Source organism: Lineus longissimus, chromosome 2 (assembly GCF_910592395.1).
Source record: "Lineus longissimus chromosome 2, tnLinLong1.2, whole genome shotgun sequence".
NCBI classification, from domain to species: Eukaryota; Metazoa; Nemertea; class Pilidiophora; order Heteronemertea; family Lineidae; genus Lineus; species Lineus longissimus.
In genome coordinates, this window is record NC_088309.1 from 22,989,371 (window position 1) to 23,004,201 (window position 14,831).

Here is a 14,831-nt window from a genome sequence, read left to right on the forward strand (position 1 = left end):
CACGGGCCAATTTAATGTGTAAGTGCATTGCTCAGTGCCATGACTTTGGTGTTGTTTTCCATAGTGTTACGGTATTGATATGATTGCCTGATGACATGAATGTCGCGCGGCGGTGCCGTGACTTAACCCGAAAGTCAAAGGACTTACAGTGTGGCGGGTACATGCTCACAATTAGCAGGTGGGATGCAGGGAAAGTAGATACAGGGAGGCAGGAAGTATTAGTTGACACTCTCGTAGTGGATCTGTTTCCAACTCCCTGGTGGGGGTGTTGGGCATGATTCACAAAAGGTGGTTATTGTGTTATTTATGAAATTTTAGATGGAGGTTTGGGGTTATTTACTGACAGATGTTGAAATATTATCTTATCCCTTTAGTGACTGAGCAAATCTAACAGAGATATAAAATCATCAAGACTGGGTGAGAGGCCAAGTTCATACATGCATGATTATCTTTAAAATGAGAAACAATTAAATAATTCCCATGAGTCTTGCTGCCATAAAGATCGAAAAAGCTTTGGTTGAAGGGATAAATGTCAATCTTGTTTTGGTCACCCAAAAACTTAACCATGTCACTGCTGGAAGTTCCTCGATGTTATTCGTTTGACTTTGGCTTACTCTAGCATTTGCAAGCAATAACCAGGTGTCTGATCCATCCCTGCGCTCACGGTCAACCAAAACCTGAGAGGCCTAAGGGCCAGAAGACAAGGGTTCAGCCTTGAATCTGATGCCCATCCTTTGAGAACCCCAGGTACCCTGGTGTGACAAGGACTTCTATTCTCTTACAACCTTCAAGGGGACATCTGGCCACATTCTGAAGGACACGATTGTTCTCATCAAGAATTGTTATGTGGTCTCATTATTGTGTGCAACTCTTGTTTTCTCTCAGTTGGTGGAATTTTCTCAAAAAGTTCTTCAAGTTTTGAGATTCATTGATCGCGTGATCTGTTCTATGGACTACAATTGTTGTTTTCTATGAATTTATTGAATTTTCTTTCAAAAAGGTCACTGAGAAATATTTTTTCATGATCTTTAATGAGGTGTCATATGATTTGACTGATTTTCTTCCTCTCCAGAAATAACTGTTATGGCCAGCTTGGAATTGGTGACTGTGCAGAGGCGACTATCATGCAGAAGATTGAAAGCCTCTCTGAGGTCAAGGCCATCGCATGTGGTGCTAACCATAGTTTAGCTGTGGGCAGTAAGTATAACTCGAAAGAAGTCAAATGGAATCCATATTAAACCACACTCACAACATGGGTTACTGTGAAAGAAATATCTATAGTAATCCCCTTTTCAATTGGTCAGGCAGGTGAGTAGGACATTAGATCCCGGGATGGTGATTTCTGTTACACCAGCCTTTCAGGTCATCCTGTGTAAAATTAGAACATTACATTCATTCTTAGTTTAGAACAAACTTAATTCTTTTTAAGAATTCACATAATGCCTTTTAGTTCCACCTGATTTGGTGACATCCTCGTCCAGTGTGTGGCGGCATCCATTCCAGTTTCCCTTTGAGCGTCACCCTAAACCACACAGCCAGGGGTTGGAATAAAATGATCACAATGGCGTGTCATCACTTCAGAATATTACTTAAAAGACAGGGTTTTGTTTTTGACAACTCAGAAAGTCATTGCTCATTTCAAGGTCGAATTAACCCCAACGAAGCCCTCAATAAGTTATTTGTCGCTCCCCAATGGGTTGGGGTCCAGGTCAAGGCTGAGATGGGGGACCTATTGTCTTGTCTTCAACTCTTCCTATATTTCCCGCTGCTCCTTGACGTCTGCTATTTGATGTCTGCTCATTTGGCTGGGAAATATCAGCATGACCTCAGAATGTCAGCTTTTTGTGCTGTGAACTTCTCATTTGAACTTGAAACCTATCATTATCCTGTTAAAAGTTTTCTGCTAGCTTTATGTCCTGTTTGAAGATTTAGCGAACCATCTTAGCTATTTGAAACCTTTAATTATTCTATTAAGACTTGGCCATCATCAACAGATCATCAGCAATTGGATTAATTCTGGCATTTCTCAGATGTCCTGTTGCTCCGTTGTCTTTTAAAAATATTTGTCTGTTATGAATATTGACACCAATTTTTTTGTGCCGACAACAGGGTATAAGTTGCAGCATATAAACAAGTTGGTGGAGACGTTATGATGGTGTCATCATGCTTGAAGGCATTAACTGCAAGTGGAGCGACACAACAACCTGTTACAAATATGCCAAAATATCAATTTCAAATGGAACTTTTATCTCTTGAGATTTGTCCGAGTTGGCAAAATGCATCATAATCTAAATTAATCTAACTCAAGTTCACTATTTTTACAACCGAGAGTGTTAAAGTTACTTAAACTTCAACCAGCATCCACCATTAAAATCTTCATTGTGGAAGAGTGGTAAGTTAATTGACTCCTAATCGGTTCATTCATCACCCCACGGGTTTTACACATTTGTAAATGTGTGAATGGTTTTCAATCAAATTTGTCAAAACTTCTGATGCAAAATTGTGTTGCATTCACTCAATGAATGTCAGCATTAAATTCAAAAGTGTTTTATTAGTAGATTTAGTGAGTGCTTTGGTAAGTTTATGAATTATATCTGTGCATTCTACTCTGTGTAGGGAAAGACCTCGGCGGAGGTTGAACATATGGCTGGTCAACACAGTGGACATTAATGTTCTCCAAAAACTTTTTCCAAAACAGGTGCCATGTTCATTGAGTGCCGACTGGACTCAGTGATGATCCATGTTTTCGATCCAAGTGCCTTGCCAAAGGACAGAATGAAATTAATCCACTGACGATAAATTGAAAAATATTACAGCTCCAGTAACCCTGCCTGGGGGAATATCTAACCTCGATACTATATGTCAATTAGTCAGGTCCCCTTTCACCTCAACCTGTGAAATTCTGTTTACCCTTGCCTAAATGGAATCATGATTGCCCTTCGGAGCAGAGGATGCTCCAGTAATACAATTAAGAAGAAGCTTTTAGACGTTCTCAGGCGACAGATGCCCAGTATCGCACCTCCGTACCCCGACATAGGCGATCACAGGTCTTACAAGTGCAACTTGTGACAACCGCGGTGACTTATTACCTTTCACCGACCATAATAGCAATGTTTTCATGCCCCATGATGCCAAGGAGGTGGCATGGTCGCACGGTATGCAAGACAGAAAACTCTCACTTAAATTCAGCAGGGAGTCGCTTGTAAATCGTACAACGTGTCAGGATTCATTTGTAATAGTTAACAGTGCCAAATGCATTCTGTGGTGAAATAACTGAAATTTGTTCATTAGATACTCTTTGCATGAAGCAGTCTGGGTTCATTCCATGCTAAAGTGGTGTCAGTCTTGCAGGCATTTAAGTACATCGTCTAGTACAAATGGTGATGAATATTCAGCTTATATGCAACGACTTGGCACAAGCATGGCAAGTGGCCACCATTATTTCATCTCCTGCTCATAACCATCGCCTCCTGATTTAGCTAATCATCTTAGGTTGGCAGAATCGCCTGTGTGTTTTCCAACATAAATGCACATCTTAGTGCTGCACATTTTGGGTATTGTTATGTTGAAATGTCACAAAGTATGTGTAGGCAAGTTTCAGGTCAGGTTGACCACAACCGCTACTGTATTTGCTTTGTAAATACACATCAATGTGTGGTACATTTTAGTATAGTTTTGTCGAAATGGAAGAGATATTGCATGGACAGGTAAGTCTTTGTCTTTAAAAGCTGGGACAAGAAAATTGGCTATCTGTCGTGAGGTCTCCCATGGCCACAGGACAAACCCATCAGATTATTCACCGCATAATCCCTTTACCCGTTTATCTGCCGTATGTCACCACAATTTTTGGCCGCATCAGTCCCAAGGGTGGGTAATACGGATCTGTTGGTTAATGTGGGTATTTTGTGGCTTCCAAGCGGTGTGGTGTTACAGGTCCTCTTAAGTTAATTAGATGAAATTATGGTCTTTCTCATCCATTTTGTTTAGGTTTTGTTTGATTGTTGTCAATCCTCTTGAGGTGATCATCTAATCCGGCTTATCCTCGAACTTCTACTTCATGCTGGGTTGATCCTTTGTGGTTGTGTTGTCTATTGGAAATGAAGAGACAAAAGTCACGATATTGTCGAATAATTTGATTCCGTATTTCATCAGCTCCATTGAACACTTCTGATGTAAAAAATGTAACGTTGATTTCAGGGAAGCTGAAAATTCCATTGTCCATGTAAACATGGACCCTTTGACTACATGTAAGTATCAATAAAATAACCTTTGCAATAATCTTAAATTCCTCGACTTGTTTTTTGTTTACAGATGACGGTGGCCTCCACTGCTGGGGATTTGGTAAAGCATGCGGGTCAAAGGATGACAACTATCTCTTCCCCGAGAGAAAATATGTTGGGAGTTGTCGGTTCACTGCTGTGTCCGGTGGCAGCTTTCACAGTGTCGCTCTATCGGGTAGGTACATCAGGGATCCCCTCATCTTAACACACAAGACCTGTCTCTTCAATTAATTCTTTCTAAGCTGGCCAGGGATTGGAGTTATTGGGATAAGATGGGGTTACTCAGATGACTGAAGAGATCATGGAGAGGAAGATTAAAGTGTGTAGAGTTTTCTGTTTTGTCTGCTTAGAGAATTGAGCTAGGCCATGTCCCCTCTGCATTTGAAATTGTTAGGCTAAGTCTGTGTCAATCAGTCACTGGTACTTCGTTTTCATCTCAGTTGTTTTGAATGGTGGTTAAGCCTCTTGTTTTTTTTCGCTGCCATTCATACACTCACAAATCACGAATTCAAACGACGCCAACCAGAACCCAGCGACTAATTAGGCGAATTTGTCGAAAATTTTAAAGTGTGTATTATAGTATTTGTGGTGGCGTTCTTAATTTTGCATGCGACAGATAATAGTGTTTAATTTTAAATTGAATTGTGACAGATCAATTAGGCTAATTAGAAGCAAATTGCCCAGAATCACTTAAAAGGAATATAATTCACTCTGACAGTATATCAGACTTTGCTTTGACTATTTGTATTGTTTTGGCACATTTTGATTATTATGTTGTGCAAGTACAAAAATGTATGCAGATCTCTTGTGTTTGTCAGGTGATATAAGCAAAACTCGCTTAAAACATGAATGGCAAAACCAGAATGTGCTGACTGTCAATGGGTACTTTATTTTTTCAAACTTGACGAACCTTTGTTCTGACTTTGCTCTTGATTCTCATACGCTCCATGATAATTGTAAAATGTTTATTGTCTAGTTTCTTTTTCAAAACATTGAAATTGTTTGTCAACGAATGCGATTTTTACAGGTTTTTTAGCTCACCTAGTTTACATGTAGCTTATGTCATCACGTCTTGTCTGTCTGTCTGTCGGGCCGTCCGTCCATCCATCCATCCATCTTGCCGTCTGTCCATCCATCCATCCATCCATCCATCAATTCGTCCAACCATCTATCGGTCCGTCCATCCGTCCATCCATCCATCGGTCTGTCCATCCATCCATCCGTCCGTCCATCCATCCATCCATCCATCCATCTTGCCGTCCGTCCATCCATCCATCCATCCATCCATTCGTCCAACCATCTATCGGTCCGTCCATCCATCCATCCATCCATCGGTCTGTCCATCCATCCATCGGTCTGTCCATCCATCCATCGGTCTGTCCATCCAGCCATCCGTCCGTCGTCCGTCAACCGTCAACAATTGTGGCACGTTTGCTCACTATTGAGTCTAGAAAGTTGAAAATTGGTGTGTGGATAACTGTTTCTTCGGGCTATCACTCAGAGTGAATGCCTGTGGTGAATCCTAACTATCGTAGGAAGGCCTTAGTACCCAGGTCTCCCTTACCCTCATGTCTCACGCAAACTGATATGAAATTGAATATTTTGATTGTTATAACTTGAATGATGACCACTTTTTTAAATCTATCAGTTGACTTTGAAAGGTAAGGCATCTGATCGATATTCAATGACATTCAGCTATTAGGGGTTGTTTAAGGCAGCTTATCCCAATTCAGCACCATAGAAATTCTCATCCTGATCGGGTTACCTGTGATGTCAACTCATTGATTGAAGTAACGATCTTCCATTCCAATCTAGCGATATAGATTGGACAGTTCACCTTTGATATTGAATCTGTACACAAGAGGACAAGTTTATTTGACATTTCTTGTGCAGTTTTGGGTTTAATTTTAAATTATGTCCTCTTCTGACATCGATACATGTACTTATTGATCCCTCACCTTGTCAATAATGATATCAACAGAGAAGACATGTAATGCAGTGGTCAGCGTGAACTCTGTACCCCCTGGTCTGTCGATCCATCGACACCTATTTGATGCCTGGGATAAAATCTGAGAGCCAAACTTCAAAACTTTTTCACCGAAAATGGAATATCACTTTACCAGGAACTGAAGTCCCCAGGAATTCGACATACTGGTGAAAAATAATTCTACAGAAATTCGACTCCTGTTTTCTATCTATACAAACACCTAAAGCGTTATCATTTCTGGTGCAGATAGCTCATCTTCCAGTACAGTTACATGATACAACCATTGATCAAATTGACATTGTGCCTGTAATCCATGCCAGACGGATCGAATTACAGATCCATGGGTTAAACTTGAACTTTCATCATTTAAATTTTTCAATTGGAAAATCAGGCAATGCTAAGGGCCACACCCCACGAACCATTTCACCGAAGGTAAAACCGATAAAGACCTTTGATCCAGGTTAAATTTCTGGTTTTATAACCCCACCTCTGTTTAATACGTCTAATTTTTCCAAAAGTAATAATACACCAATTTTCTATTGTGACCTTTGTATTTTAGAGAATCGCTATTGTTAGTTTTTAATATGTGTTATTTGGGTGGTTTGGTTCCAATTATTAAATCGTTACTGTGACCTCGGGGTGGTAGTTTTGTCGTGATCTGATCACATTCAAACCACAGGTTGCATCATATTTATGTTTGATCTTTCGTGTTCTGTTGATGAGCCGAGGCAAAACTGAGCATGTTTCTTGACTTACAAGGATAGCCCCCTTTGGTCTCTAAAGAACGGAAGTCACTCTCCAGGAGCCAGTGTGGTTCAAACTGTTGGCTAGCACTCAAGACCTCCTTGGTTAGATCCACACAGTTGGCGTGAGACTCTTGGCAGATCTCATCATCATCATCAATATCACCAAGGATAAGAGATCAATAATTCGGGCCAGTCCACTTAGTTAAAAAAATCCTACCTTGGTACAATAACTAGGCCAAGAAACAGATGATGAAAGGTGTGTGCCCTTAGTTGGAAAGGTGATGCAATATGTTTGTGTATCTGCAGGTTTATCCTCCATAATAGCTCATTGATTTGGTTATTTGTTGAAGCAATTACACTCATCATCACTCCAATGTTGGCCAGGTTAGCTTGTCCACTGTGCCAACGTGACCCTACCCGTCCTCTTTACTTTCAATATATTATTCCCAGTTTGACATGTCAGTGAAGTTGTTCCACGAGACTCGTAACTAACATTTCAAAATCGAATTCTTTTGAATAATTGATTGTGCTGCCATTGTTTTTGGGTGATTTGGTATTTCTAGGACATATTTTGCGCATTTTGAGTGCCCTGGAGAGTCGTTTACCCAAACCTACAATCTAAATCGGTCGCTAGGTTTAAATTAGACAATACTAAGGTTCCTACTACAGACTGAAGCAATGCACGATCTTTGGTTCTTGTGAATATGTGAATATTTAGCGATTTGTCAATTATTGTTTTTTTCCAGTTCAAGTATGTCATAACTGGGGTTATGGTTTAGAGTAGGCTCTTTGAATGGGTGTTATGCCTTGTTACTTTCATACGATACGGGCCATGTTACTTGAGGGGTACTCGAGTGGTTTTACTGTCATGTTTCCATGCCAAATTGTCCGATGTCCGTAAATAATACACTAATACTTTTAGGGTTTACATCATGTTAGGTTACTGGAATGGGTAGGGCTTTATCAAGTAGTTGTACCCCGCTTCATATGCATTGTTTTCAGACAGATGAGTTAAATCTAAAATTTATGAAATAGTGTTCCTGTGTCATCGTGAAAACCATCCAGGGAAGCCCTGAGCTGTTGGTGATTATTGGCCGGGACTATGCGTACTTTGCAGTGTTGCAGAACTCTGTAATGGCCATATAGTCAGTCTATTGCCTCAGATGCCTCAGCTGTGGTATAACATTGTTTGCAACTGCTGTAAAATTTCAGTTGAATCTGACTTATCATTTACAACAAAAAGATTTTCTTCCCAATCAGCCACCAATTTCATCAGCTGAGTGATTAGCCATCATGCTCTTGTATTAGTTTGCTTAGCAATGTGTGATTACTTTCTCTGGCTTGACTTCTTCAAAGACAATAGGCAAATTGTTTAAGCTGGATCAATGACTCTTTCAAGAAGATCTTTGGTTGTGGATTTCTTCATATAGATTTGTAATTTCACTGAAAATGTAGAGCCTGCCAACTTGGTTCAGCTCCATTTGAACCCATCAATCATTGAATGACAGCCTACTATCTGGAACCTCCCATGATAATTTGCTTTATTCATGACCAATGTCAATTGACCATTTTGCCCAAAATGACAATTGGTCAAATATTAACATTTGAAAATGGTTCCCTGGCACAAGGAGAACCAAATATGGTCACTCGAATGCACCAGGGGTTAAATATCAGGAACTTTGGTTTACCCCTGAGATTGCTCACTTTTATAATGGATGGCACAAAAGAGGCAATCATCATTACTCATCAAAATAATGAGATTAGAAGAAATGAATTGCAGGGCAGTAAAACTTCACTCAATGAATTGCTACTATCCGGCTACCACATGTATGGTTATATTAGCTGCGGTTGGACATTCTGGTCGAGCTGAAATTAACCCTTTTATTGTTACGAGTGGTCCAAATTTTGGTGTCGATGGTCTGCAGCTGGCATCTGAATTCAACTGATGGCATGTCATTGGATTTTTCACCCGAGGATGGAATGTCTCTGGACATGATCACTTTTTAAGAGCAAGCTTATTTTCAAATTACAAAAGTGCTTTAGTCTAGTTTTGGTTCTTATAAAATTGTGACAAACTAAAGTAAAAACGCTCGTAAAGTGGTCCAAGATTGATCATGGGACATTATTTCGTTCATACCTTAAGTCTCACAGAAAAACATGTCCGCTGCAGCCAAGGGATAAAAAGCTTACGCGACCAAATGTGGTCATTACCATTTTAATCGAAGGTACTGGTCAGAAGAGATAGGTAGTTAATGCTTGGACTAATTAACCATCACAAAATGCCAATATGCCGATGAAGTAGTAAAAATCATTGCACACTATTCATAAGCATTGGTAAACGGACAGTTTTGTTTATCTTTGTACCTAGGTACGTCATGAGAATAATTCCAGAACTTCCAACTTGAGTTCGAAGTTATTCATGGTATTTGAAACTGATTAATATGAAAATAAAAGTGATATCTTAATGCCCGTGCCCATTTTTTATGCGGTCAAGAATGTAGCTTCTAATACTTGCATCATCTATTTTGATCTGGGAGCATTAATGTCAAAACTTTTTCGAACTTATTTAACACCTAGTGTATCCAGTGCATTAAGTTGTTCTGAAATAGCTAGGATTTACGAATATTGGACAGTGTGAACTCAGCGTGGCATGCTCTTCGAGTTTTTCACCAAAGATCCTACGTGGTATCTAACTTTAGAATTCATGGCATGTCTTCCTCAATCCTCATTCTGACTGAAGCTTAAAAAATTGCCCGTGTGATTCATAAAAGTATCATCAGAAATTTTGTCAAGGAACAAATTTCTTAAAAAACTGAAGTCAAAGATACCATATGCGACCACTCGAAATCTCATTTATCACTTTCCTCAAAGCAAAAGGGAATTAAATAACATGTTCCATCGAACAAAACGATGAGAAAGAGTTCCTTGCCATTGTTGATGTACTTTATGAGAAAACAGCAATTCTAAGGTTACAACACCAGTGCATTCAAGTCAAACTCTGATGCCTTTCACTTGGAAGGTGGCAATTGTCTCCTTGTTATTACGGTTGATATTGCACGCTTTGTGACTGAGGCAATAACAGCTCGATGCGCAGTCAAATCGTGTTCAATAAAGGCGATAGATATCTTTGGAACTCTGTGCAGGATTATGAGAATGAGATCTTGAAGAATGATGTTATTTTAATTTGAGCGTTTGTACGAATTTTTGATCTTTGGCAAAAGTCTTGAAGAATTTGTTGCTTATGGAAAGTGTTAGATACTTCAGTAGTACATGTAGCATGATGCATTCCAATTTCGAGTCTTTGGGACAAACGTTGTCAGGTATGATGAACACTGAGTATGTACATGTTTATTGATTTGTGTCCATCCTATGATTCTTCAAAACTGTCAACAGATTATAAAAGGTTAAAATGGAGTTGCTGTTTTGTGCTTCTGTTATCCATATTTCTAATCTAGCGTGACAAAGTCATTATATCAACTCTCAACTATAGGAAAATGTCAACAATCGCCATACCCCCTGCACCATTACATCAAACAAGGAAGCCCACTGTTTGTGCAGGATATCATGGCAATTTGTTCCTGTCGATCGCGGCCAACAAACCATGCAAACTTTACCATCGCGATCGTAAGAAATGGTGACAGAGCGGGATACTGAACGACTTCGAGCAAACACGCAGCGCTCTGGTTGGCAACCTATTTCCTCAGCAAAGATTAAAAAGGAAATTAACCGTGGATAGCCGTCCGATTTTAGTAGTTGAATTTACGAGATTGAGAAAAAATTATTTCTCTCATTTCTGGTCTTTGATTATAAGAATGCTTCACGTCCGCTCCGACATGACAACTGACACTGTGTAATTATGCCCCCTCCTGGCGAATGGTGGAAACAGATCAATCGCGTTGTGTTTTGTTCCGTGGGGTTAGTTTTGGTACAGCACCCAGGGCTAAAGTTGATGAGGCTGATTACCGGAAGCTCGTTAGGTAAGGTGATACCCCAGATCATAACAATGGCAACCTTTTTAAGAGTCATTTAAAAAAAATCGACTGGTAAGTTTTGTAAGCAAGCAGGATTGGGGTGCTAAGGGAATGGTGCTAGTTTGCTCCGAAAGTAACTATGCAAGGTTTTCCTATTCATCATATCAGTGAAATACACCTTGCAAGTAACAAAATGGCTCATGGATGGTGTTGATGATGATCCTCGTCAGACCGAACCCTCTGGCGCTCTGATGAGATCACCCTGACTCAACCTTTGATCACCAGTGTCAATATCGCTGCCAGATTACAAAGTTGCTTTGCCCGCTCATATTGAACTGCCGGTATTAATTTACTCATTAAAATCTCTCTGCTTGGAAAGTCAAAGTTGGTTCATAAAAAGGGGCTAATGATCAAGGCAAAGGTTTTGATCATGTCAACGTGTTAGGTGAAAGTGGAGATCACTTAGCTCAAGATCTGACTCCTTCAATGCACGCACCTTGGAGCATTTTGTGTTCGTTAAGGTGACTGTAATTAGCAAAAGTATTTTCTCGTAATAACCCAGGATCGTTAATCTTTTCTCTAATGGTTCCTGTACAGCCAACTGTTGTGCCATGCACCATCGACCTCGCAAATGAATCGTGACTTTCCTCGCTGAAGCCGCGCCATCCGGGGAATTCTCACCTGATTTCAGGGCTAGATCCCGACAAAGGAGGTCTTTATCAGGTGTATTCTATCTCGCCAGGATAAATTGGCGCCCCGTAATTTGCAACACAGGAATCTGAATAGAAACAAATCAGTCTTGAGGATCAAAGATGATGATCTCGATGCTTAGATGAGTAATTTAGGCCAGGTGTCGTATTGATTAGACACGCTAGGTCATTAAAATTGGCGTACATGTCATGGATCGAACGATGATCACACTGATCAATGAGTTTTAATGAGCCGCTTTTGTTGCTGAAGTTCGATCATGAGAGCCTTGGTATGAACTTCGGAAACCCTAGCCGGAGGAACCAGGAATAGGTGTAATTATATAGCAGGAATATACCTTGGTCACTTGATGAGGTTGATAAGCTAGATGGCTAGGGCAAATGTTAAGATTTTCTTTCAGTTAGGGTCAGGGCCCTGTCGAGGGATCAGGTTATTATTTACCTTTAGCCACTGAGGAGTCTGGTGCAAAATATGCTTGTGAGGTTCGGTTTGGATGCCAAGATATGGTGTTTGACATTTGAAAAGGATGCGCCTAAATCTGGGGCTGAACTACATATATAGGTATTCCTTCAATTGCAACGGTATTGCTCCGATCGCCACCGTGATCTATGACTTGGTGCGTTTGAATGGTCGGTCAGGCGCTAATGAGATCGAGGTCGGAGTTTATGGCGGCCATTCTGACGTGCGGTGGGTTCAACAAGAACGCCAATCAATCTGAACTGTCTTCTGATGTCAGTGACCAATGAAAATGAACCCAATCCCGTATGGGAGGTCAGAGGTCATGTCAGTTTGACCTTCATGAGTGGTTTACTCATATACGACCTTTCGTCCAAAACGGTGATTTTTCCACTGACTTTGACCTAGTGAGTGTTATCTTCTTCTGTCAAGGTCACAACTTGCCTTGCTTTGCTGCTGTGCAGTTGGACATGCTGGCAGTTTATCCTCCTCAACCACAGTTGCCCGCCCCAGCCCATGACATAACTGAATCTTCTCAAAGATCTAAACTGGTAATTCTTATTTCAAATGTGGTAGCCTGGTGAGGGTTTGGGACATGTAATTCCAAAATTCATCATCTGTCAAATGCTTGTTAGAGGTAATTAAGTTTGGCCATCCTGTGTGACAAAAAAACCAAACTTCCTTATTTTGCTGGAATATCAAAACGTGGTGGTATCAAAACCAGGCAATTACAGTTAAGTGCTGTTGTGAGTCCTTAGCATTAGATGAGACAGTTCCTTGACATGTCTGGCTTTGTGTAAACTTTGCTTTTAATCACTGGGACACGCTTCAATTAAAGGCACCCTGACCTCTGTCCAGTCACGGCAGATAGGTCAATCTGGTCTGCGGTCATATGACGTCTTGGGAGATGGTCAGTTGTGAGAGCAGATTTGCGGTGTTGGGTGGTGGTGCCTTTCTAGGAATTGAGATACTGTGTCAACGGGTTTTGGCCAGTTGAGAGGTGTCCTTTTACAGATTCCTATTACAGATGGCCGTGCATGCTTCACCTTTAAATGAGATGAAACATGGAGATTCCTGCAGTGGGCAAGACAGTCTGGGTCAGGGTAATCCCTGCAGTGGTTTGTTGTGTAATATCGGCTTCAGTAGATGATGGGACTTTCAGATTTATTTGACGCCATTTGTTATGGCCTTGGACCTGAGAAGCGTGATCATCTTGCTGGTCAATCTACATAAAAAATCTTTTCGCTTTCCATCATTGCTTCTGACCAATGTAACAGCTATATCATTATCTTCCGAGGGGTCTTCTATTGATGGTCAGAGGTGGATGCTCGTGCTGTTGACTTTGGCAAAATGTCACGTCCAAGGTGCATTACGATTTCTTGAATCAATGCCATCATTTTTCCATTTGGTTACATTGCATTGGTCGGTTAATGTAGCTTTTCATACTCTGTGTACCGACAAGTTGCTCATTTTGCTGCAAAACAAACAGTGGGGCTGCTTTTTACGAAACCTTGTAACACCCAACTGAGCTTTTAATTAGAGTTCATTTGTCTAATAGGCTGAGGCCATTAAAAGAGCAGTCTAAATATTATTTCATTAAATACAAATTTTCATTTCAATTTGGTGCATTTGACATGGGTGTTCTGTCTATTTGCTTGTGATTGCTTTCTTTTCCATGATTGTTTGACGATTTTGGCGCCAATCAATTTTACCATTGCATTTGTGGTCTCTTTGGGAGGGGAATTTTCTATCTAAAAGCAGACAATTTCATAAGTTTGTGAAAGCAACAATCAGTGTAAAGATTGGACGAGCTGCAAGCATCATTTTCTCCATGAGATTTTGTAACTTTACAGTCAATTTATCAGAACTGCCATAGATTACAACCTTGAGCAGATGGCTATCACTCTTGACCATTGTGTGACTCTGGTGGTCAGAGGTTAATGACCATGGCCCTTGACTGGTTTGGCGGTTGGGGAGGGGGCATGGGTCATATTGTCATGACGCGACCATGACATTAAGTCAATCAGGTGTAAAGGCAACACCTGCGTGGCAACACAATTGAAGCACTGTCAGTTGAGGATTGGTAGTGTTTCATCAAGAAGTGAATATTTCTCAATTTTAAGAAGGGTTTCATTTTAAAGTTATTGAGGAGTCAGATGATATCTGGCCATGATATGTGTCAACTAGAAACTGAACTATCTATCTATCTGTCCCCGAGCCATACGGCCATTGGGGCGACCCTTCATGTAGCTGAACAGTTGACTGCGGGGCACTATAGTCGTCTATCCTCTGCGAGGCAGATAGCTCTCCTGTCCTTTTTCCCATCCACAATGTACTCAGTACAAAAAAAACATTGCTGAAGCAAGGGTTTCCCAATGGCTGTGTGTAGCCAAACATTATTCTTGTTCCTCCAGTTATGAATGCAAAGTCACAAAGAATAGCCATGCCTGCCTCTTCAACTCTCCTGATAAGTCTATTTGACTTCACACCATAAAACCATCACTGATGATGACCGCTATTATTCCAGTGATGAACTGCAACGCCAAGTCCCCCTTAATCACGTCAAATAATTGATGGTCATAACGATGGACTAACCAGAACTGGAGTGCCCAGTTAATGATTGTTGGTCTTTATGAGAACTAGCTATGCTGCTAATCTTGAGCTATTAGCATAGCATGAATGT

At 40.6% G+C, this 14,831-nt stretch overlaps 1 protein-coding gene across 3 annotated transcripts in view; it reads left to right on the forward strand.

The window, feature by feature from the left end:
• The window catches only part of LOC135483104 (uncharacterized), a 111,072-nt gene that overhangs the window by 40,273 nt on the left and 55,968 nt on the right, over nucleotides 1-14,831 (forward strand). For all 3 annotated transcript variants that reach the window (XM_064763635.1, XM_064763634.1, XM_064763636.1), the window contains exons 6-7: nucleotides 1,073-1,197; nucleotides 4,312-4,455. In XM_064763635.1, coding sequence (XP_064619705.1) covers nucleotides 1,073-1,197; nucleotides 4,312-4,455 — 269 coding nt within the window. The remainder of the gene's footprint in view (nucleotides 1-1,072; nucleotides 1,198-4,311; nucleotides 4,456-14,831) is intronic.